Source organism: Bos taurus, chromosome 1, assembly GCF_002263795.3.
Source record: "Bos taurus isolate L1 Dominette 01449 registration number 42190680 breed Hereford chromosome 1, ARS-UCD2.0, whole genome shotgun sequence".
NCBI lineage: Eukaryota > Metazoa > Chordata > Mammalia > Artiodactyla > Bovidae > Bos > Bos taurus.
Window position 1 is genome coordinate 72,895,508 of NC_037328.1, and position 24,069 is coordinate 72,919,576.

At 47.6% G+C, this 24,069-nt stretch overlaps 2 protein-coding genes and 1 long non-coding RNA gene across 11 annotated transcripts in view; 2 read left to right on the forward strand and 1 right to left on the reverse strand.

The window, feature by feature from the left end:
* The window catches only part of LSG1 (large 60S subunit nuclear export GTPase 1), a 22,607-nt gene extending 18,102 nt beyond the window's left edge, over positions 1-4,505 (forward strand). For both annotated transcript variants that reach the window (XM_059891004.1, NM_001045910.2), the window contains 3 exon segments: positions 272-351; positions 2,327-2,500; positions 4,040-4,505. Coding sequence is in view for 1 of the 2 variants with exons in the window: in NM_001045910.2 (NP_001039375.1) it covers positions 272-351; positions 2,327-2,500; positions 4,040-4,219 (434 nt within the window). In the remaining variant the exon portion in view is untranslated.
* Positions 4,144-12,710, reverse strand: LOC112447381 (uncharacterized). The gene is made up of 2 exons (XR_003035547.2): positions 6,815-12,710; positions 4,144-5,312 (listed from the first exon to the last, which is right to left on the reverse strand). It is a non-coding gene; the product is annotated as an uncharacterized lncRNA (long non-coding RNA).
* Positions 12,711-12,744: 34 nt separating this feature from the next.
* Positions 12,745-24,069, forward strand: part of TMEM44 (transmembrane protein 44) — a 57,395-nt gene continuing 46,070 nt past the window's right edge. For 6 of the 8 annotated variants that reach the window (XR_001500573.3, XR_001500575.3, XR_804253.4 and 3 more), the window contains exons 1-5: positions 12,745-13,710; positions 16,108-16,234; positions 18,096-18,189; positions 19,290-19,456; positions 19,662-19,748. Coding sequence is in view for 3 of the 8 variants with exons in the window: in XM_010801242.4 (XP_010799544.1) it covers positions 13,556-13,710; positions 16,108-16,234; positions 18,096-18,189; positions 19,290-19,456; positions 19,662-19,748 (630 nt within the window). In the remaining 5 variants the exon portion in view is untranslated. 8 annotated transcript variants of the gene reach the window in all.

Here is a 24,069-nt window from a genome sequence, read left to right on the forward strand (position 1 = left end):
AGAAATAACTAGAGTAGAGAGAGACTGAACGTGTCCGTCACAACATGTTGCTAGGCGTTTGTCAAAAGATCAGATGCACCAGTATAGTCGGTCCTGGATTGTCAGATTTGTAATGCTAACCAAAATATTTTCTACATTGTTAATTGATTTTTTTTAAGGTAGCATAAGAATGCAGTGTAGTTATAGAAAAGGCTAGATTTCCATTAACCTCAAGTTTCTTTATTACAGTGTCTTCTAACTTAGGTTTTACAAAATTCATTTCCCCTCATAGGTATGCGAGGATTCATGACAGCACATGGACAGCCAGACCAGCCTCGATCTGCACGCTACATCCTGAAGGATTATGTCAATGTAAGTGAACCCTGCCTCTTGTTCCTCTCCAATAAGTAAGTAGGTCTTCTTCCATTGCCTGTGTTTAGGGTAATGGCAACCAGCTGGGTTATAAAAGAGATATTTTCTTGTTGATACTGTTTTATAACTGGAATTATACTCTTGATCCAGGGGAGCCAGCATCATATAAAACATAGAAAGGACTGACATGATATGAAATAGATGAACATCTCTGAATATCTGTTATCAGTAAAGATGATAAAGTATGTAAGTCTGTGAGCTATTATTTTCCTGTTACAGTGAGGACATAGTAAGTTTTGGGTTTTTCTCATCAGCAAAATAGGAGTTCATAGTACCTATCTCATGAGATTATTATGGGAAATAAATGAGAATGGTGATATGAGTTGGACACAGACACCCCCATATACACAAACACCACTTAGCTCAGTGCCTCGTGTAAAGTTAGCCCCGGTAGTTTTTATTAACAGTAGTAGTAAGCTACTTCTTTCCACAAAAAGTATTCCAGGAGGCTCATAATAATTGGCTGTGAGGATGTCGCTTTATTCCCTCCTCTTCTCAGTGTGTCATCAGTGGGGCTTTGGGGCACAGAAGTGAAAGAGGACAGCTGTGTTCTTTTTTTTCTTAATTTAGGAAGAAAATAGTTAATAGAACACTTGTATGGATGAATTATTTATTAATTATTCTTTGCCATCTGTCAATCTGTGAAGGATGGGTGGTGGTTGTGTTCAGTCGCTCAGTTGTGTCTGACTCTTTGCAACGCCATGGACTGCAGCGTGCCAGGCTTCCCTGTACTTCACCATCTCCTGGAGTTTGCTCAAACTCATGTCCATTGAGTCTCTGATGCTGTCCAACCATCTCATCCTCTTTCACCCCCTTTCCCAGCATCAGGGTCTTTTCCAATGAGTCAGTTCTTTACATCAGGTAACCAAAGTATTGGAGCTTCAACTCCAGCACAGTCCTTCCAATGAATATTCAGGGTTGGTTTCCTTAAGGATTGACTGATTTGATCTCCCTGCTGTCCAAGGGACTCTTCAAGAGTCTTCTCTAGCATTACAGTTTGGAAGTATCAGTTCTTCAAAGCTCAGCCTTCTTTGTGATCCAACTCTCACACCCATAACCTGACTTCTGGAAAAACCATAGCTTTGACTAGATGGACCTTTGTTGGCAAAGTGATGTCTGCTTTTTAATATGCTGTCTAGGTAGAGGATGGGGGAAATGAGTTAAAACACAGCACAGTCTTTAGAGAACACATGGTAGGAAGAGGAAACTTGGCGCCCAGCGAACGACAGCATTAGGCCCAGAGTCCCCATTAGTGCAGCCACACTGTCCAACTGCATCCTGGCTTTTGTTTCGGAAAATACATCAAGTATAGGGCTTCCCTGATGACTCAGTCAGGGAAGAATCCACCTACGGTGCAGGAGACTGCCTGCAAAGCAGGAGACGTGGTTCAATCCCTGGGTCAGCAGATTGCCCTGGAGAAGGAAATGGCAACCCACTCCAGTATTCTTGCCTAGGAAATCCCCTGGACAGAGGATTCTGGTGGGCTACAGTCCATGGGGATGCAGAGAGTTGTTCACGACGGAGTGACTAAACCCCCAACTACCACATTAAGTTTTGGATTGGCCAAAAAGTTTGTTCAGGTTTTTACATAAGATGTTACAGAAAAACCCCAAACAACTTTTTGGCCAACCCAATATAATCACGTACTTGTACTGAGGAGTACATTAAAGAAGATAAAGAGGGGCACAGAGAAGAAAGGTTACATTCTGAGTTAGGACTATGGAAGGAGTGAGGCCTCTAGAACACTAAGGATCGTCTTCTGGGTGTTAGGACTGTCTGGTTGCAGTGACCAGAACCCATCTCGGCTGTCAAAAGAACGAAAGTTCCATCAGTGTGCCCTGGGGAGAGGCCACCTCTGTGAACTTCACACAGGTGCTCTGAGGGTGTGCTGTTACCACACGTGTTATCTCTGCAGGGTAAACTCCTGTACTGTCATCCTCCTCCTGGCAGAGATCCTGTGACCTTTCAGTACCAACACCAGCGACTCCTGGAGAAAAAAGTGAATGGTGGGGAAATAAAACTGCAGGTGGTTAGAAATAAAAAGGTATATCAGATTGAAAATGTAGTGGACAAAGCTTTTTTCCATCAGGTGAGTTTTAAGTTTTTTTTTTTTTAACTTCTGATCCAATACACTTTATTGAAACAGCTTTATTTAGTAACAGCTTTATTGAAATGTCATTCGCATATCATTGAATTCACCCTATTAAAATACATGATTTAATAGTTTATGGTATATTCACAGAGTTGTGTTAACCATCACCACCATCTAATTTTAGAACATTTTATTATAGAACTCCTTCACTCCAGAAGGAGACCTTGTACCCATTAACATTCACTCCCCATTCCCCACTTCCACTAGCCACTTCCAACCAGTCATCCACTTTCTCTATAAATAGATTGTTCTGGACATTAGATATAAATGGTATCATATACTGTATGATCATTTGTGGCTGGCTTCTTTAGCAAAGCCTAACAGCTTCAGGGTTCATTCACGTATCCGTACTTCTTTTGCTTTTTATTGCCAAATAATATTCCATTAAATGGAATATACCACATTTTGTTTATTCGTTTGTCAGTTGATGGATATTTGGGTTGTTTCCACTTTTTGTATATTATAAATACAGCTGCTGTGTACATTCACGTGAAGGTTTTTCTGTTTACATGTATTTCATTTCTCTTGGGTGTATACTTTGGAGTAAGATTACTGGGTCATTGGAATTGCTCTATATTTAACCTTCTGAGTAGCTGCCAGACTATCTTCCAAAGTGGCTACACCATTATACATTCCCACCAGCAATGTATGAGGGTTCTAATACCTCCACATCCTTGCCAGACTACAGAAAGGTAATGATATTTAAGCTAGGCTTTGAGAAACAAATAAAAATGTGTCAGTGGGAAGATGTGATGAAATTTCCAGGCAGAAGGAGTAAATGAACAGAGGCAAAAAGATACGGGAGTGTGGGTTTTATCAGCACCGAACCCATGTTGCAGGTGACCCTGTGTGCCACTGGAAGGAATATGGACTTGATTCCCCAGTCTGCAAGGGGCCTTCAGAGATCTGTGAGGACAGGACTTAGAGAGATACAGATTAGAGAACTCTAATAGAAGTGTGGACTCTGGACTCAACGAGTCTTGCAGTGGTCCAGTAAAAGCCAATGAACATCTGGGTTAAAGCAGTGGGGATGGATAAGAGGGGAGGATGTATAAAGTTCTAGAGACTGGAGTCCATGGAACTCAGTGCCTAACTGTTGTGACAGATAAGACGGAGTGTGTCATCTTGGGGGCTGAGCAGGTTCTTATACCACTGGCTGAAATAAAGAATGTAGAGTCAGCTTCTAACTAACTGAGTTACACAAGTAGAATTTTGATATCAAGAGAGATTTCCAGAAAATAGCTGGTATTACGAGTATTGATATAGATGGTGTTTGAAGCCATGGGACTAAATAAAAGTTGAAGGCAGAATGAATTGAAGACAAAACTCTGAGAAACTTATTTCGGGAATGGGGAGAGAAAGAAGAGCAATGAGAGACGGAAGTCCACTATCCTGGAGTTCTCCACAAACAATTCTGTGTGTATCCTCTGAAGGAGACTGCTGACACCGCCATTAATATCTTCCCTTATTCCCTAGGAAAATGTGAGAGCTCTGACCAAAGGAGTCCAGGCTGTGATGGGCTACAAGCCTGGGAGTGGCTTGGTGACAGCAGCTGCTGTGAGCTCTGAGAGGGGGGCTGGGAAGCCCTGGAAAAAACATGGCAACAGAAATAAAAAAGAGAAAAGCCGCAGACTCTATAAGCACCTGGATATGTGAACTTGGACTGCAACGGAACTGGCACCTTGGCTGTGCATCTGTGGTGCTACAGGGTGGACCCTTCTGATGCGCACACAGCAGCCGGTGTTAAGACCAAGGGGCTCTTTAGAGTACCAGCTCAGACTAGCAGTTGTCTCAGATTCCCAGAACCCTGCTCCTGTGAAAGGCTGAATTTAAGATGAGGGAATTTATGATGTATATTTGTGTAAATATATACACAAATGCAGAGTAATTTATAAATTGGGAATTTTGGGGAAAGATATTAAAGTTCAGTTGCTACTTGTGAGTTTTTTATTGGCTCATATAGATTTATTGCTATTTGGACATTTCACATTCTTTAAATGATTTTAATTTGCTGAAACCTGGATGGATTTTTTAGTACATGATTAAATTTGTGATACTTAACCTCACACACATACCCAGCTTATGCCCCTGATATGGCAGAAGGCATATCAGATCTTAGAACAGGGTTTGACATGGATGAGTTTTAAAGCCTGTGGAGAGCATGACCTACTGAAGATTTGAGTGTCCACCCCAGAGAGGGGAGCATGTGCTTTTTGTGTCATAGATGGTTTTGGAAATTTAGTGGAAGTTATGGACACTTTCTCCAGAAAAATGTGCATTACCACCTACACAAATGTGCAAAATGTATCCAGAGATTCATAGACCCCAAAGTTCATGAATTCGCAGTTAAGAAGACTTGCCTTTAACTGACTGTAATATATCTGGTATACTTGAAAATGTGTTCTATCTGGGGAATTTAAAATTTTTTATTCACCAATTTAACAAATACTCATTGACCAACTTTTCTATTTTGATGAAGTCTAAATTTATCTTTTTTCTTTGGTTGCATGTGCTTTGGTGTTAGAATCAAAGTATTGCCAAATGCAAGATTACTAAGATACACTCATTTTTTTTCTGAAGAGTTTTAGGGTTCTAGCTCTTAAATTCAGGTCTCTGGACCAGAGTTCACTTTTGTACATAGTGTGAGTCAGGAAATGGATCAGCTTAATTCTTTTACATGTGTGTATCCAGTAGACCCAGCACCGTTTATTAGAAAGGTCAGTCTTCTCCCATGTAGTTGTTTGGGCACCTGTGTGGAAAATCAAGCATAAATGTGAGGGCATTTCTAGAGATGTACCTTTGACAAGTCAAACGTTCATGAGTGGATAACAACTGTCAATGGTATCGGACTCAGCTTTCTAGCAAGTACAGCTTGTAAGAGATGGATGTGTATGCAGATGCTCTCCACACACACACACACACACACAGACACACACACACACACACACACACACACACACACACACACTCCACATCCCTCAGTGTCAAATGGCGTCCGCCTGCCTGCAGCCCAGTTCCTGAACAGGCTGACAGCTTGCCACAAGCCCTGTGTTCCCTGCTTTCACACACACACACACACACACACACACACACACACACACACACACACACTCCACATCCCTCAGTGTCAAATGGCGTCCGCCTGCCTGCAGCCCAGTTCCTGAACAGGCTGACAGCTTGCCACAAGCCCTGTGTTCCCTGCTTTCACACACACACACACACACACACACACACACACACACACACACACACTCCACATCCCTCAGTGTCAAATGGCGTCCGCCTGCCTGCAGCCCAGTTCCTGAACAGGCTGACAGCTTGCCACAAGCCCTGTGTTCCCTGCTTTCCCACCTGAGGACTTTTCCTGCACCCCAGGAGCTTGCTCAGCCTACACAAAGGGCAGCTTGGAAGGGCAGGAGGTGGAACCCCCGCAGAGTAACCCCCAACCAGGAAGGAGCGGGGGCCGGCTGGTAAGTACCCCAGCTTCCTGTCACGCAGCACGCACATTCTGGTTTCTCACAAGATCCTTAGTGGAACTGAGCCCTGTTTGCCCGTGGTTAAACTGTCTTGTTAACTCGCCTTTCCTTGCTCTTCTCCCTACCCTTCTTACTTTTGCTGCTTCCTCACTTCTGCTTCATGGAGTTGCCTCCCAAATAAACTAACTGAACCTTTGCTTAGAGTCTGAGGAACCCAAACTAGGACATCCTGAAAGGGAATTTCTGTCTTCACTTTCGCTTCTGCCTGGAATATGTCTTGTTAAGCAAACTTGAAATTTGTAAATAGTATGCCCACCCTTGTAGAGGTTAGTATTTTGAGGTTTTCGCAGGGCAGTCAGTATCACTTTATTGTTCTGAAGTCTTTTCTTACAGGGGACATACCATCCTTTTAAAGCAGAACCTGCTGTACATCTGTCATCTGTTTACTTTCAGGAAATTAGAAGGAAGTAAAGTTTTTGTCAAGAAACCAATAGCAATGTTTTCTTCATGGATACACAGGAAAAAATTAATAGCAGGCCAGAAATCCAAGTGCTACCTTGTTTTATTAGCCCTTTCCCCTCTTCAGTCTTTGTGGAGAAGTGAGGAAAATTTTTGAATTTCCACCATTTACAGCCATTTGTTGTCGTGTTCAATGTACTGTATACTAGTTGAGGGTGAGAGGCCATACAGAAAGGAAAGATAGTGCTTTCAAAAGTCTCCAGTTATAAAAAGGTTAACAACAACCATTTTGAGCAATTTAAAAATGAAGACTTACCTGGTCCTGTGGTTAAGACTCCAATTCCACTGCAGGGGCCATGAGTTCTATCCTTTGTGGGGCAACATCTCACATAATGCATGGCATGGCCAAAACAACAACAAAATGATTGATTTTTTTTTTTTTTAAGGCATTATGTTAGCAAAAAGTGCTCACTCAGTTCAGTTCAGTCGCTCAGTCATGTCCAACTCTTTGCAACCCCATGAATCACAGCACGCCAGGCCTCCCTGTTCATCACCAACTCCCGAAGTTCACTCAGACTCAGGTCCATTGAGTCGGTGATGCCATCCAGCCATCTCATCCTCTGTCGTCCCCTTCTCCTCCTGTCCCCAATCCCTCCCAGCATCAGAGTCTTTTCCAATGAGTCAACTCTTCGCATGAAGTGGCCAAAGTACTGGAGTTTCAGCTTTAGCATCATTCCTTCCAAAGAAATCCCAGGGCTGATCTCCAGAATGGACTGGTTGGATCTCCTTGCAGTCCAAGGGACTCTAAAGAGTCTTCTCCAACACCACAGTTTAAAAGCATCAATTCTTTTTTTTTTTTTTTAAAGCATCAATTCTTTGGCGCTCAGCTTTCTTCACAGTCCAACTCTCACATCCATACAAGACCACTGAAAAAACCATAGCCTTGACTAGACAGACGTTTGTTGGCAAAGTAATGTCTCTGCTTTTGAATATGCTATCCAGGTTGATCATAACTTTCCCTCCAAGGAGTAAGCGTCTTTTAATTTCATGGCTGCAGTCACCATCTGCAGTGATTTTTGGAGCCCGAAAAAATAAAGTCTGACACTGTTTCCACTGTTTCCCCATCTATTTCCCATGAAGTTATGGGACTGGATGCCATGATCTTCGTTTTCCGAATGTTGAGCTTTAAGCCAACTTTTTCACTCTCCTCTTTCACTTTCATCAAGAGGCTTTTTAGTTCCTCTTCCCTTTCTGCCATGAGGGTGGTGTCATTTGCATATCTGAGGTTATTGATATTTCTTCAGGCAATCTTGATTCCAGCTTGTGCTTCTTCCAGCCCGGCGTTTCTCATGATGTACTCTGCATATAAGTTAAATAAGCAGGGTGACAATATACACCCTTGACGTACTCCTTTTCCTATTTGGAACCAGTCTGTTGTTCCATGTCCAGTTCTAACTGTTGCTTCCTGACCTGCATATAGGTTTCTCAAGAGGCAGGTCAGGTGGTCTGGTATTCCCATTTTTTTCAGAATTTTCCAGTTTATTGTGATCCACTCAATAGACCCTAAATAAAAATTTTAAATGTTTTATTAAAAACAAGATCGTACAGTGTGTTGATGGCAAAGTTCTAAATAGAACTCAGGACCTTAACAATCCTATCACTTCAGTCTTGACTCCAGTTTGTCCACAATGGGACTGCTTAAGATTTGGAATGGCCAGTATTTCAAAATGCATTCTTTAGGGACTTCCTGAGTGATGCAGTGGCTAAGACTCCACTCTCCCAATGCTGGATCAGGGAACTAGATCCCACATGCCTCAACTAAAGGCATGTTGCATACTGCAACAAAGATCAAAGGTCTTGTGTGCTGCAACTAAGACCTGGGGTAGCCAAGTAGATAGATAAACATACATTTTTTTTTTTTAATGCATTATCTTAGAATTTCTCTCTATATAGCAGGTAAATTAAATTGATGAACTTTTTTTTATGTTATTGTTTAAGGAGTAGCCACAAGCCCTTTCTCTAAATAATGCATTTTATAAGAACATTGACAGGAGACAGTGTGTCCTCAGAAGAGGAAAGCTGTTGAGCTGCTCACCTGCCCACAGCCACCTCCCACCCTCTCACCAACCCCACCCCTCTTCACAGGCAGCTGGGATTTATGGTCCGATTGGCTGCCCGCTCCGGCAGGGCTAGTCAGCCTGCCACAGCCCTTCCTTCTTCAGGACAATGCCAGTGGCCGCAGTGCCTCTGCCAACAGGATGTGCTTACAAGCTGTGTGGGGAGGACGTGTGTTATGGTTCCCTTGTTAAGTTTTCCTTTTTGTTAAACTCTGGACCATGGCCAGAAGACATTCACTCTTGGGCCTGGGAGGAGCCTGGTAAAGGAACTGACTCACTTCCTGAGGGTGGATCATGTGGAGAGCCCTATGGAAGGTACTGGAAGAATTTGGGAGGGAGGGAGTTGGTTAGAATTCATCATCCTAAGTGTCCCCTACAGGACGGAGTCCTGGCTCCCTTGGGACTGGACCAACTGCCCCTCACATGGCTCTACCTGCTGCAGCATCTGCTGCTGCCTGTGCCCACAGGCCAGCCCTTCCTGCCATCAGGAGCACCTGATCTCCAAAGCTCAGCTCATGCCTTTCTTGAGAGCCTTCCCTAGCGTATTCACACAATACTAGGTATTGTTAGAGCATTTCCAGTATGTTCTTAAGTACATATCACTCTCTGGCCTGTTTAAAAATCAATATTTTCATTCTATGTATTTTCCTTACTATGTGCCAAGCACTGAGTTGCAGAGACAGATACGAACAAAACCATGGCAAGGCGCTCACAGCCTGGTAGAAAGACAACACTTAGCATGCTTGAAAGTCCCTACCAGAGGAGTAGAGTGGGCACTGGACCCCTCAGGACCAAGATCCCCGATCACCTGTGAGGGAAGACCACCCCGGTGGAACAGCTTTGGAAAGGAAAATCATCCAGTTTCGTTGTAGATGTGCTCAATTAAGATATGCAAGACATGTCACAAAGGCAGTTGCTATGTGAGACTGAACTGTGGGAGTTCTCAGCTGTGGATAATTCACTCCAGAGACCCAGGGGCAGAAGACAGATGCTCCTGGCACATGGTAGAAAACAGAACTAAGAACTGAGCTGTGTCTCCATTAGTTGACGTTCCTTTTCACATTTTCAGTGAACCACATTTGTATATAATATACATATGTGTATGTATGTATGTATTTAGCTGCGTTGGGTCTTAGTTGTGTCGCAAGGGATCTTTAGTTACGGCACGTGGGACCTAGTTCCCAGACCAGAGCACGGAGCTCCAGCCACTGGACCACCAGGGAAGTCCCTGAACCACATTTGTTTTTAAGTATATCTGAGGCTCTTCCTGGGAAAGACAGTAACAATAATAATTGCCACAGTTGGCATGTGCCAGATGCTTTATCTGCAGGATTTCTAATAATCATAGTAACTCTATGGTAGGTACTCTTGTTATCAGCTTACAGGTAAGAATACTCCTGTGCAAAAAGGATCAGCGCTTTACCCGGTCATAGCTGCAAGGAGGCAGAATGTGAATCCGGTCCAAGATTATCGAAAACCCACACTTTCCTACTGCATTGTCCGATGTCCCCAGATATCCAGTGACTGGAAACAGCTCCCCACAGTTTCTCCTCCCCAAGCGAGGGCCATCTCATAACCTTGTTTCTCATAAGCATCTCCCAGGAAGCTTGCATAAAACAGTACAGTTGGCTGGATAATGGCCCCCAAAGATATCAAGTCCTGATCCTTGGAGCCTGTAAATGTTACCTTGTATGAAGAAAGGGTCTTTGCAGGTGTGATTTAGTTAAGGATCTTGAGACAGGGAGATTATTGTGGATTATTTGAGGAGGCCACAAATAAGAGAGAGGCAGAGGGAGATTAAACATAGAAGAGGAAAAGGCAATACAGACATGGAGACAGGAGGTAGAGACTGATCAGAGTGATGCAGCCGCAAGGCAGGGAATGTTCGCAGCCACCAGATGCTGGAAGAGAGGGGACAAGAAAGAGCTTCTCCCTTAAAGTGCCAGGGAGTAGGGCAGGCACCAGATACCAGATACCACTAAGGGGATAAAGCAGGCAGCCCAGGAAACACCTTGATTTTAGTCCTGTGACACTGATTGCAGACTTTGGGCCTCCAGGACTGTGAGGGAATGCATTTTTGTTGCTTTAAACCACGAAATTTGTGATGATTTGTTTCAGCAGATCTAGGACACTAATCCATGTGGATTCCAAGGACACATGCCCAGGGAGTTAAATTTAGTAGGTCTGCTTTTTGAAGGGCAACCAGAGCGATTCTGATACTGACAATCTATGGGCCACACCGCCTCAACTGCTCAGGCAGGGCAACTGTAGGACTTAAACCCTTAAGTGCTAACCGCTGGACCACCAGAGAATTACTGAAACAACTTTTAAATTAGGTCCACTTCCCCAGGATTTATGCTGAGGCTGAGGGAGAAGGAAACCATAATAAAGACTGAATCAAGTTAAACCGTGGTAATTTCAGATCTAAGCAAAACTGATAGTATCAGGTGATCTTGGGCCTGGTGAAAGGGCGACACCAAACTGGACAGTGCTCACTTTAGCAAGACAACTAGTGGGATAGATGATTTGGGGATAGACCTGCCTCTGGGAGCTGTAGGCACCAGAGGAACCCAGGATCTAGGTGGCCACCAGTCAGCACCCATGCGTGATTAGATCCAGGCAGAGACGGCCATTCGTAAGCACAGAGGAGAACACCGGAAGAACCCACAAAAACCCAGAAGACAAAAACAAAAAGAAGGAAAAAAAAAAAAGAACCAGAAGGCAGAGATTAGACTAAGGGTATTTATTGTTTATAGACTATGAGAAACTTGGGTTGTATATATTTTTCCTTTTAATTTACCCCTCTAATCGTGTCTCGCATGTATGCATGCTCAGTTGTATTCAACTTTGCAACCTCACGGACAGTAGCCTGCCAGGCTCCTCTGTCCATGGGATTCTCCAGGCAAGAGTACTGGAGTGGATTTTCATTTCCTCCTCCAGGCATCTTCCGACCCAGAGATCAAACTTGCATCTCCTTCATTCACAGGTGAATTTTTTACCACTGAACCAACTGTCTTAGTTGGCATTAATTTTATACTTCATCTTAATCATTTTACTTATTTGAATTTTGGCCCCTTTTGTTTAATAATATATTTAATCTCTCTTTGCTCAATTGCCTACGTAATATCTTTCTCTTCTACTGAACTGTAAAGGTAGGTGGGAACCATGTCTGTTTTTCTCAGCAGTGTGTCCCCAGCTCTTAGCACAAAGACTGACAGTGTTCATTTCTCCCGTGAGTGATCCTAACTTTTAAAGATGAATGAACCCATGAAATGGCACAGCCACTTTGGTAAACAGTCCAGTAGTTCCTCAAAACTTGAAACACAGAGTCACCCGGGGACCCAGCAATTTCACACCCAGGTATATGCCCAAGAGACTGAAAACCTGTATCCACACAAAAACTTGTACACAAGTGTTCGTAATAGCATCGTTCATAATGTCCCCAAAGTGGAAACAACTCAATTGTCCATCAAGTGATGAAAAGATAAATAAAATGTGGTACACCCATACAGTGGATTATTTTTTAGTTGTGAAAAAAAAATGGGGACTTCTCTGGTGGTCCAGGCCCTAAGACTCCGAACTCCCAAGGTAGGGGACCCCACTTGAATCCCTGTCAGAGAACTAAATCCCTGCATGCCTCAATGAAGATGGAAGTTCCTGAGTACCGCAACCACCGGTGCAGTCAAATAAATAAATAACAAAGAAATGACCCTCTGATACATGCCACAATGTAGATGAACCTTAAAAACATCATACTGAGTGAAAGAAGTCAGTCACAAAAAGGTTATCTATTGGATGATTCCATTTATAAGGAATGTCCAGCATAGACAAATCCATAGAGACAGAGGCTGCTGAGGGCTGGGAGTGCTTGAGGGGGACGGAGAGTAACTAAACGCTAGTGGGTACTAGGTTTTTTGCCAGGTAATGAAAACGTTCTAAAATTCGATAATGATGGTGGCTGCAGCAACTCGGTGGATATGTTAAAAACCACTGGCTTGTACACTTTAAAAGGGTGAATTTTCTATGGTATATGAATGGGATCTCCATAGAGCTATCTTTAAAAATAAAAAAAGAAATGATACAGACAAGTCCTTCTTTAAGTTATTAAAAATCAACAAGGAAAATTTTAAATTATAATAGTTTATTTTCAAGAAAAATAGTCCCATGTACTTGAGTGGCCGTGTGTCTGAATGGGAGGGGGCATATTGCAAAAATCACGGGGCTCCCTGACTGCGGGGGTCGCCGCCTAGGAGGACTTCACTTCTAGAGCCCCGCTTGAGCAAATGGTGGGGACGCAGGGTGCAGCCACAGCCTCAGAAAAGAGGGTGAGAGAGGATGACGGGGAGCGCGTGCGATTCCTCTTTCCTGGCCTCCCACCGCACCCTTTGTATCGTGCCATTTTAACGATCTCACACCTCTCGGGATCACCAGAGCCCAAGCGGCTCGCCGGGAGCGAAGTGTGTATTGTTTGGCTCAGGAAATGTCGGGTAATGAAGGTGCCTCCCACTGGTCTGGCAGGTCACTGTATTCCGCTCTGGCCTCCGGTTTGGGGGATGGGTGACAGCAAAGGGGTCCGCGGAGCCGCGCCCCTTCTGTCTGCGGGGCAGGGAGCGCAGCCATTGTGCCGAGGCTGCTCCGGGCTCCCGCCGCTGGGGGGCGGCCTTTCGCCCGCAGACCCCCGACAATAGCGGGAGGGGTGGGGAGCAGCACGGTTCCGGAAACTTTTCCCTGGAGTCCTGACCGCCGCCGCGCGCCCCCGGGAGCACGGAGCTGGGCGCGCCCATCTCCGGCCGGCCAACTGTGTGCTCGGGCTGGCCTGGTGCGGCGGAACAGAACACAGAAGGGGGCGTGCGGGGCGGCAGCGCCGGGGCCGCGGGCAGCAAGGAAGGCTGCACGCGGGTCCCTGGCCACGCGAAGGCGCGGGCACCGGACTGGGCGGAATGGAGCTTGCCATGGGGGAGGCTCCCAGCCGCGCACCGGCGCTCGCGCTCTGGGACTGGGACTACCTGGACCGCTGCTTCGCCCGCCACCGTGTCTGCATCTCCTTCGGCCTGTGGATCTGCTCCTCTTCCTGCTGGATCGCCGTCCACGCGCTGTAATGGGGGCCGGGGCGGCTGCGGGGGGAACGGGGCGCTGGCCCTGCTGACTCGCTCTTGGGCACCTAGAAGGAGGAGGGCAGAAAGGGAGGATCCAAGAGGCAAGACAATTCCAGGGTTGAAAGGAACATTTTGCTGTAGACTGAAATCAGATCCTTCTTTCCGGATTCCACGAACGAGGAGGTTGGGCTGGGAGCCCACAGAAGGCTGGGTGGTATGGTGGGCGGGACCGTGGACTGGAAGCCGCCAGTCCTGGGTTCTCTTGTTAGCCTTTCCCCACTGACTGGCCCTGTGAGCTGGGCGAGGTGTAAAGTCCCTGGGACTCACTTATCCTCACATAAATGGGGATGTTAGCACATAGGACTGAATGGGAGGATCCAATGAGTTAGTGCTGGTAGAGCTCTTCTTAAATGCTCATTAAACAGCATTATTATTGCTCCCGCACTGCCATCCACCCTTGGCAGAGAACATGAGCCTGTCTCTCCATGTTTCTGGACTCAGTTTACCCAAGGCCCTCCTAGCTGAGAAGGGGAGAGGTAATTATATAACTCTGGCTACAAACTTTGCCAACACTGGAAGTGATCTGGCTGAGTGATCACCGTAACCTGGGTTCTAAGGGTGATGTCTGGCTAAAGGTGGCCTCTAGGTCTTCTGCCACCCTGTCCCAAGCTCTGAAGGATGGTGCCCCCCACCATGTATTCCCTAGGTGGAGGGGGAGGGAGAGAAGGACCACCACCAGGGAGGCTGGCACCTGCTCACCTTTAGCACACAATCCCGTTTACTTCAGGTCTGACGTTGTTGGAGAGAGTCTGCAGGCCATGAATAAGAAAACACTTGGAACATTTGCTGAGGGCCTAGTCCTGCCATCGTTAACTCACCAATCGCTGCCACCACCCCGTGAGGCAGGGACTGTCACTGACTCTGTTTAGATGAGGACGCCTGAGGTTCTGACAAGCTAACTAACTTGCCTGAGTGAATGGGTAGAACTGAAACCCCAGGACCTACTGGAAGGGGCAGGCTTGTGAGGTGACTACCCAGACCAGAGGATGGGAACTAAGGAGGCAGTTTACCTGCATTGTCTCACATGTTCATCACCGCCACCCTCTGAGATGGGTGTTATCAGACAGCTTACCCTCTGTTACAGAGCTTCTGTGAGAATGCCCACTGGCTGGGCCGAGAGCAGAGCCTCTGCCTTTCCACCCTGCCTCAGCTGTGTAGGGGCTGGATCAGGGCCAACCCAGGGTCCCTGACCCCTGAGAACTGGAGATCAGCAGGGCACACGCAGGGCCTCCACAGGTAAAGTGGAAGGCCTGCCGTTAACTCACCTTTCACCATAGCCCTCAGTTTTCTCCTCTCTCAAATAGGAGGGTTGAAATGAATTATTTCTAACTTGGGTCCAACTCGGAGAGTCTCTAGTGTAGAGTCTTCACTCTCAGTCCTTCAGTTTCAGGACTCAAAATTAACAGTTGACATTCCCACTGGGAGCTCTGGGCTTTGTCTAGCCAGTCAGGAATGTTTGGGAGCCCAGTTGTCTTCTGTCCACATCAATTTGTCCCAAGGGCTGATGCTCAGAACTGGCCAAATGGTCCTAATGATGTGGAGTAAGTCCTACCCTGTGGTTAAAGGAAATGAAACCAGAGCTGCAACTGTGCCTCAGTCTCCCTGTAGAAATGTTGGCAGGAAAACATCTCAGACAAAGTATTTCCAAGATCCGACTGATGATGCTGACAAAGAGACATCTGCCCCTTCCAGCTTGTCCTGCCTTCCTGCACTTATTCCTGGGGGAATGAGAGGGTAGAAAGTGAGCAGTAAGGGAGAGAGAAGCCAGCAGTGGCAATCCAAAGTGCCACAGCATCTTTGAGGAGTCTTCCCTTGTGTGCGAAGAACGTGCACCCAAAATGAAATCAACTCAGATGCAGCTGGCAGAAACTGAGCCATCTCACTGCACAGATGGATTAGAAGGATTTCATGTTAATTGCAAAGAAACAAGTTGCCTTTTTAATTTAGGCAATTAACTCTGCTCTGCAGTAAAACTGCAATGATTGGATTACTTTTATAACTCTCCTGTTTCCTTTCAAAAAAAGAAAAGCTGACAGCTCGTTTGTCAGCACTGAGAGGTGGGTCTGAATTTGAGGCAGCCAGATTGATAGGGGGAAAGAAACTCCTCCTTTTGTGAGGCCTGGCTCTTGCTGTGGGCTTGTTGGTCAGAGGCTCAGAGTCCCTTCCATCCTTTACTTTTTGCATCTATAAACTAAGGTCAAAAACACCTGGTGAATATCTGGGGAAGAAAGTGATTCATAAGGACACCAAGTCACAACTGCCTTTTTCAGACACCTGCTCTGGGAGCCCAGCCTTACATTTCTGTATTCTGTCCACACTCCTGTCTGTCTCCTCAGGCTTCTGTATCTGAGATGTGGGAGGAAATCTGGACGGGACCAGTCAGCGTTGTGGGCTGCGTGCTGCCTCCTGATTAGTCTGTGTGACACCATTGGGGCGATTCTGGCCAAGCAGCTCACCATTCAGGTGGGTTGGGCCCACAGGTGACTGTGGCCTCTGCTTTGTTCCTTCCCCACGCAAAGCAGCTTTGACCTAGGGTCTGTGCCCCTGCTGGCCTTTCTGCTCCTCCAATAACCACGTGACTCACTGCTTACCTCCTTCAAGTCTTTGCTCAAAAATCTCCTCTCAATAAGACCTCCTAGCCATCTGTTAAAAATTGTGCCCTGCGTCTCCCACAGCTGCTCCAGACCCCTTATCCTGCTCATTTCCCCCTTAATGTACCATCTGCCTTACTTTATTCATTATGTCTATTCTTTATTGCGTGTTAACCCTTACTAGCATGTCAGCTTCATAAGGGCAACAACTTTAATTCAGTGCCATCTCCCCAGCACTTAAAACAGGAGCTGGCACATAGTGGCAGCTATAATTGGACTATATGGCACATAGTCCAATTAAAAAAAAAAAAAAAAGGATGGTTGCTATTACTGTTTTTTAGAGCCCAGGCACTGTCCCCACTCATGCAGGGGTATCTGAATCCTTTCCCAGGTGGTGATGTGGGCTTTGGAGCAAATGAGAAACATTTCAAGTTTTTCCAAAGTCTGGGACCTTAAACAAATCTGTGTAGAAAGGGGCCTATCTCAAAACACATATCCCAAGGAAGAAGGACCTGTGGGCCCCACTTCAGGAGGCTGGTCCTGGCCTTTTGCCACCCAGGGAGATGCGATGGAGGGCAGCCTGGTGGTCGCACACAGATTTGGAGAGTTCTAGACCCTGCTGTGAGCAGCATTCTATCAGAAACAAATCACCTTTCGTTTTGGAGGCAGTTCTCACTAGCTGATAAAAGATAATGAAGTTCAGCTCAAGTCCAATAATAATAGCTGATATTTATTAAATAGTAAGGGTTTTTCATCTATTAAATCACTTAATCCTTAAATTATGGGTGCTTGCATCATCCCTGTTTTACATACGAGGTGTAAAAGAGGTGTGGAGAGGTGTAGAGAGGTTAAATAACCATGCTAAAGTCGCTCTCTTGTAAGTAGCAGTGTCAGGATTCAAACCCTAGAACACATGCTGTTAAGCACTAAATACAGTGGACCCTTGAACAACACGGGTTTGAACTGTGTGCATTCACTTATACGTGGATTTTTTCAAATAATACACACTATGGCACCCCACGGTCCATGGGTGGTTGAATCTATGGATGCAGAACACAGGATACAGAGGACCTGCTGCAAAGTGACACTCAGAATTTCCACTGCAAGGAAGTGGGCGCCCCAACCCCTGAGCTGTTCAAGTGTCAACTGTAGTCAGTAGCGAGTGCAAGTTTCGGCAGGTGCACCTTGCTGCTGCTGCTGCTGCTGCTGCTGCTAAGTCGCTTCATTCATGTCCGACTCTGTGTGACCCCATAGACGGCAGCCCACCAGGCTCCCCCGTCCCTGGAATTCTCCAGGCAAGAACACTGGAGTGGGCCAGGTGCATCTTACTTTCCTCCAATCACTGGCCTAAGCAACTTTCCACATGTCAGCTCATATCATCTACTTCACACTGAGAGAAGTGCTGTTATTATCCCTGCTTTACAGATGAGGAAACAGAGGCCCTGGGAAGGTCAGTGGCTGGGCCAAAGTTGCATAAGACTACGCCGTACTATGGAAAGTGTGGCGGGCTGGGATCCTGTCCCATCTCTATGATGAACGTTTTCATAATGGCTTTGATCACTTGAGCAAAACCCCATTTCCTCAAATGGAGGTGATAACCAACCTTTATGGGTTGGGAAGTATCCCTGGAAACCCTATTTCAGTGGAACATATGTGGTGGAGGAGATCCAGAACAAGAGGTACTACAGTTGTTTAAAGAGGTTTGAACACCAAGACCTTTCCTTTGCTCGCAGGTCTTCACTGGTACCTACCTAGCAGCTGTCGACCTGGTGAACTTTGTGTCCGTTCTCTTCCCAGTCTGTGGCTCCAAATTCAAGTCTAATTCGGGTGAGTGTGCTGCCACCTGTTCCTGACTTCATCACCCACTCATTTCATTCATCAGTACCTCTCCCTGTCGTGCCCGAGCTGGGCCCCTGCCAGGCACAGATGAATGGGCGAGCTCCCCGGCCTCAGCCAGAGCAGGGAGTCAGGGCCCTAAAAGGTAGTCAGCACTGCTAGTGAGGGGTGTGCGCATGGTGGGCAGCAGAGGAGGGGAGGGTCTGCAGGTGTCTGGAGAAGGTGACGTTGGAACTGGGACTGCAGGAAAGGGCCTTCCAGATGAAAGAGCAGCCTGGGAAGAGGTCGGGAAGAAGGAGGGGGCAGGGCTTAGGGGACAGATGGTGATACTCAATGTGCAAGTCCGGGGGCTCAGGTGAAGCCCCACCACTTCTGGAAATGGAGTCCAGGGACCGGCCTGCATGGCCTCAGGCAGAGCAGGGGCTGGAGGTGGCTGAGACGGGATGAGTAGGCTGGGAATATGTGGGATCAGACATTCCTGACAAGGGGCAGCAACACGCTCGGACCCTTATCTGAAAAGGAAATGCTTGTACCAGGGCGTAATGTAAGATGTCCTTGGGCTCAATGCTGCCCAGAGGAGGAATGCTGTTTTTGGAATTGTTCAGCGGAGGATCTGTCTTCTATTTCAAGGAGTCTTTCAAAGTCAATGCTTCTCCTGTTCACAGTTTTGATGCCTTGGCCCCACTCCGCCCACTCATGGTGCATTCACCAAGCTTGTTCGGGTTCTGCTCAGTGCCAGGCTCTGTGCAGACTCTAGAGCTGCCTAGGCACAGTGCCTGCCCTTAGGGGGCTCCAGTCTAGGATGAATAGCACTGTGTGCACGCAGATGTATGTGATAAAGGATAACGCTGACCTGCCTTGAAACAAAACGACGTGAAAGGCTGAGAAGGGGAAGAGCACCAGGCATGGGGGATGGGAGGAATGAGGGGGCACGACCACAGGCCCTTCAAGAGTGGGCAAGGTCTGGCCTGTGGAACAACGTGGGAGCCTGTGCTGGCCTCGTGGCCGGGGTCAACACCAGTTCTTCCCACGCAGCTGTCTGTCAGGTTCCAGATCCTGGCACCCGAGCAGGATCTTGGTGTCTGTTGCAGGACGGGGCTCCCGGGCGAGGAAGAGGAGGCGGCGGCTCCAGGCCAGCATGTTTGCCCTGGTCCTGCCACTGAGCCTGGGCCCGGGCTGGGCTCTGTGGGCTGCCATCCCATGGGCTTCAGGCCGTGACCAAGGGCCGCAGAGGAGGCTGCTGGGCATCCTGGTGCAGGTGAGGCCAGGCCTGCTCGGGCTGGGGGAGAGTGGTATGATGTCGGGGAATGCGGGTGCCTCCCCTCCACACAGTCCCAACCAGTGTCCTGGGGGTGGGGCCAGGTCTAGGCCTTGCTGGGAAGAACCACCTAAAAGCAGAAAAGGGTGGGCCAAGGGTGCCTGGGTGTCTTCCCAGGGTGCTGAGTGTATCACTGTTCCCACAGGACAATACAGAAATCCTCGGCTTCCTGCTGGGTGGCATCGCGGCCTTGGGCTCCTGGGTTTCCCGGATCCCCCCACTCTCCAGAATCGTGAGCCTGGGGCTGGGACTGTGGGGTCACTCCTGCAGGTCTTAGGGTATCTGGGACCATCCTCCCAGCTCCAGGTCACTGGGGTGGAGAGGTGGTGTCCCCATGTGCCCAGCCGTGTGTGTATGTATGGGGTGGGTATGTTTGTGTATATGTGTGTGCGGGGCAGAGGACAGCTGGCCCCAGCCTCCAGGGATCCTGAGGCTCACAGCGGGAGGGCTCTGTGTTCACTCCATTTCTTGTAGCAAATGAGAAGCAGGTTCTCAGGAAGGAGCCCCTGGGTTTGGATGAACAAACATCCTAGGAATGAAAAGGTTTGAGGTTTTGGAAGATAGGATTGTTCAGCTCCTGGGCTCTTTATATTCAAGAGTGTCTTGTTGGCAGATATTTTCCCAGTGTCTGGGGTAAAGGAAACCCTATGTTGGCCAATCCTCTGGGGGAAACAGACATGACTTGAGATGTCCTGCTTGCCCTTGGCAAGCTCAGTCTCAAGAAGACACAGAAATGGAAAACAAGGTGTTCGAATGCTCTAAGAAAGAGAATCAAATGTTTGGGGTTTTGGAAAAGAGGGAGAGAAACCTCTGCGTTGTGCAAATGAATGAGGGTGGAAACTGTTGACACCACTGGGTGCTGGAGTGCCTGGGCTGGCAGGAAGGCAGGGTGGGGCCTGAGGAAGCAGAGGTGAGGGGAGGCACTAGGGGCAGTGGAGAGCACGGGAAAGGCCACCAAGGCAAGAGGGCATCTGCAAGAGAGCCACATATTACGTGACCCCAGGAATGTGCCAGCCCATCATTTAGTCTTAAAACAGTCACTTGCCCAAGAGCACTGTGTTTCTTTATATTAATTTATTTATTCAGCGGGGCCGGGTCTTAACCACAGCACTCAGGACCTTTGACCTTTGTTGTGGCTCATGGGATCTTTAGTTGTGGCATGCAAACTGTTAGTTGCAGCATTTGGGATCTAGTTCCCTGACCAGGGATCGAACTGGGGCCCGCTGCACTGGGAGTGCAGAGCCTTAGCCACTGGACCACCAGGGAAGTCCCAGCGCTGTGATTTAATAGCAGTTCCAGGAGAACAGGATTTGGGGATGGCGGGGGCTTAGTTGAGCACTCTGAGAGCAGCAGTGAAACCTCCCAGGGCACCGGGCCTCCTCAGCAAAGGTGTGATCTCCAGAGTGTGCGGAGTACTGTGCTCAGTTCAGCCCCCCTGGGATGGGTCTTCAGGGTGGTGTGGGGGCTGGAAAGCTGTGTCACGTGACAACCTTTGAAGAAATTGCTGCAGTGCCCTGACCACCTGTATTGTAAAAGTTTCCTACGCCTGCAGTAACAAAGTGTCACAGACTTGGAACAACAGAAATGTATTGTCTTAAGTCTCAGCAGCCAGAGGCCTGACCCCAAAGTGTCAGGGCCACGCTCCCTCTGAAGGTCCTAGAGAGGGATCTGTTTCAGGCCCTTCCCTGAGCTTCTGCTAGTTCCCTGATTGGTGGCAGCACAACTCCAGGATTTGTGTGGTGTTCTCCGTGTGTGTGTGTGAGTGTGCATGCACACGCACACACACCAATGCATGTAGTCTTCACGTGGCCTTTCCTCCATATGTTCCTGTATCTGACTTTCCCCTTTTCATAAGGACATAGTCATCTTGGACTAAGGCTCATTCTAACAACCTCAGCTTAACCTGATCATCTACAAAGACCCTACTTCTAAATAAAGCTACATTTACTAGCTCTGGGAGTTGGATTCCAATGTCTTTTGGGGGAAACTCAATCCAACCCATAACACCAGCCCCCCTAAAATACCTCAGGCCAGCCCCACCTCTGGGTCCCTCCCTCTGCTTCATTTTCTTGATCACATTTATCACAGCCTGAAATTAGCTCCTTTAGCTATTTGCCTAGTGGCTGCCTGGTTCCCCAGCAGAGGGTGGGCACCGTGAGAGCAGTGGCCCTTTCAGTTTTACTTCTTGCTGTGTGCCCGACATTTGGGGTCTGCCCAGGGTAGTGCCAGGAGACATTTCTTACTGAGCAACTGTATCTGGCCTAGAAAATAGGGAGTTCATGGATACCGGAAATGGAGGACTGTCTTGAGGCAGAAAGAGTAGCCTTGTTCTCTGCAGTCTTAGTGATCAGAACCAAGACCGAAACCAATAACCAGGAGGTTACTGGGAGGGCCACTTCCCATTCAGTGGGAAAAAAGACTCCATGGGTTAGACACTTTGCCCAGTGGCTGGCATGTTGAGAGCAATTGGTATTGTTATTCCTGCTTTAGTAGGTAGTGAGCTCCTCATCACTAGAGGCATTCAAGCCAGATGACCCCTTGGCAGGAAGATAGAGGGAGATTGCAAGGACTGAGCTGGGTAATCTAGGGGGGACTGCCAGCCCTGAGTGTGTCTGGCCCAGTGAACAAAATCCCAGAGCTAGGGTTCCCTCATTAGGAAGAAAGCCAGCAGGACTGGGGTGCAATGGAAGCTGAGCCAGCATGGCCTCAGACCCTGGATCCCCCAGAAGCTGCTTCTAACTTACCCCTGGTGGGGGCACTGAGCAGTCCAGCTGGGTAGCTTTGATGGGAGAAGATCCCATTTTTCCAGGGGCAAGTCCTTGAATGGGACAAGGAGTGTGAAACATGCTCTGATTAGCAGAGCACTGTGCTGACGACATGGGGAATCATTGCTGCTGCAGGAGCGGCTGAGGCATGGCCCACTTCCAACCCCCAGCACAAATTTGCCAGGAAACCACCAGGTGGGTTGTCCCCTCAACCATCAGTCCTGAACTGTTAGGCAGGCCTGAGTGTGCTGGAGAAGCTCCTGCCACATCTTGAGTCACCAAGCCAGTTCCAGTCTTCAAGCAGCAATGCTTGAGGCACCTGCTGTGTGCCCAGTGCCACAAGCAAACAGAGCCCTCTAGCCCTCCAGAGCCCTAGTACCGACACTGACAAGAGCTTGAGTGCTGAGTCAGATGGTGCTGGGCGTGGGTTGGCACCAGAGTGAGACCAGAGGGCTCCTCCGGCTGAGCCCCTCTCAGCAAGTCACTGCGCCTCTGGCCATCAATGTCCCCTGTAAAATGGGGTGGGTGGGCTGGAGGACCCCAAAGGTTTCTTGCTACTGTGGTGCTGCCTGCGTTGTGTGAGGTAGGAAGGGCCAAGGGAAGGGCGGTCACTCCACCTGCAGCCTCTGGGGCTAGCGGTTCAGGGGTCACCCTCCCCAGCTAGGTGCTGTCTGTTCAGGGGTGTTGTGGTGGTGGTTTAGTTCTTAAGTCCTGTCTGACTCTGCAACCCCATAGACTGTAGCCCGCCAGGCTCCTCTGTCCATGAGATTTCCCAGGCAAGAATACTGGAATGAGTTGCCATTTCCATCTCCAGCGTATCTTCCCAACCCGGGGATTGAACCCACATCTCCTGCGGCTCCTGCACTGGCAGGTGGATTTTTCACATTGAGCCACCAGCAGGTAGTGAGCCAGAGACAGGGAGGCCCGGGAACAAAGTTAGAAGGGATGCAGAGGGAGACCTAGCACTCCTGAGGAATCTGTTTTTGTTTCCTTTTCCTTGGCTGCTCTGCATGGCTTGTGAGACCCTAATTCCCTGATCAGGGATTGAACCCAGGCCCTTGGCAGTGAAAGCACAGAGTTCCAACCACTGGGAATTCAGTCCTTTTGAGGATTAAAATTAAAATGGGGAAGATCAACCAAAACATGCTTTTTCTCTTGAATTTTGTCCATTCCTTAGGCAAGGACTGCATGTCTCCAAATACAGTCATCTAATGAACAAACTAAGTTTATGTATATATATATATGTAAACACATGTGTGTATATATGTAGACACGCGTGTATATATGTAAGCACACATGTATATATATGTAAACACGTGTGTGCATATAAACATGTGTGTATATATGTAAACACACGTGTATATGTATGTATTCTGTGTTAATTTAAATACCTATGTAATTGTATAAATTGGAAATACATAAGTGTTTATATACTTAATGTGTATAGAAAGTGACTTTATACCTGTAAATGGTACTTACATATGGATATTGCATATGTTTCCTTTTTAAAAAACCAATATTCATTACTCATTCTCCAAAAATAACCCCTTGGCTTCAAAATTACCAGAATGTTATCTCTAATTTCCCTGACTTTCCCATCTGGCCTGGTTCAGAGTTGGTGGCCCAGGAAGAGAAGGGTCAGGGCTTGGCTCTCCATAAGTCTATCTCCCTCATGCTCTCCCCACTGAAATGCATGGGCCCCTGCCCAGTGCTGAGTTCCAGGGCACCCAGGTGGTGAGGCCCTCAGCCCTGCTCTGAGGAGCTCTCTGTCTGCTGAGCAGACAGCTG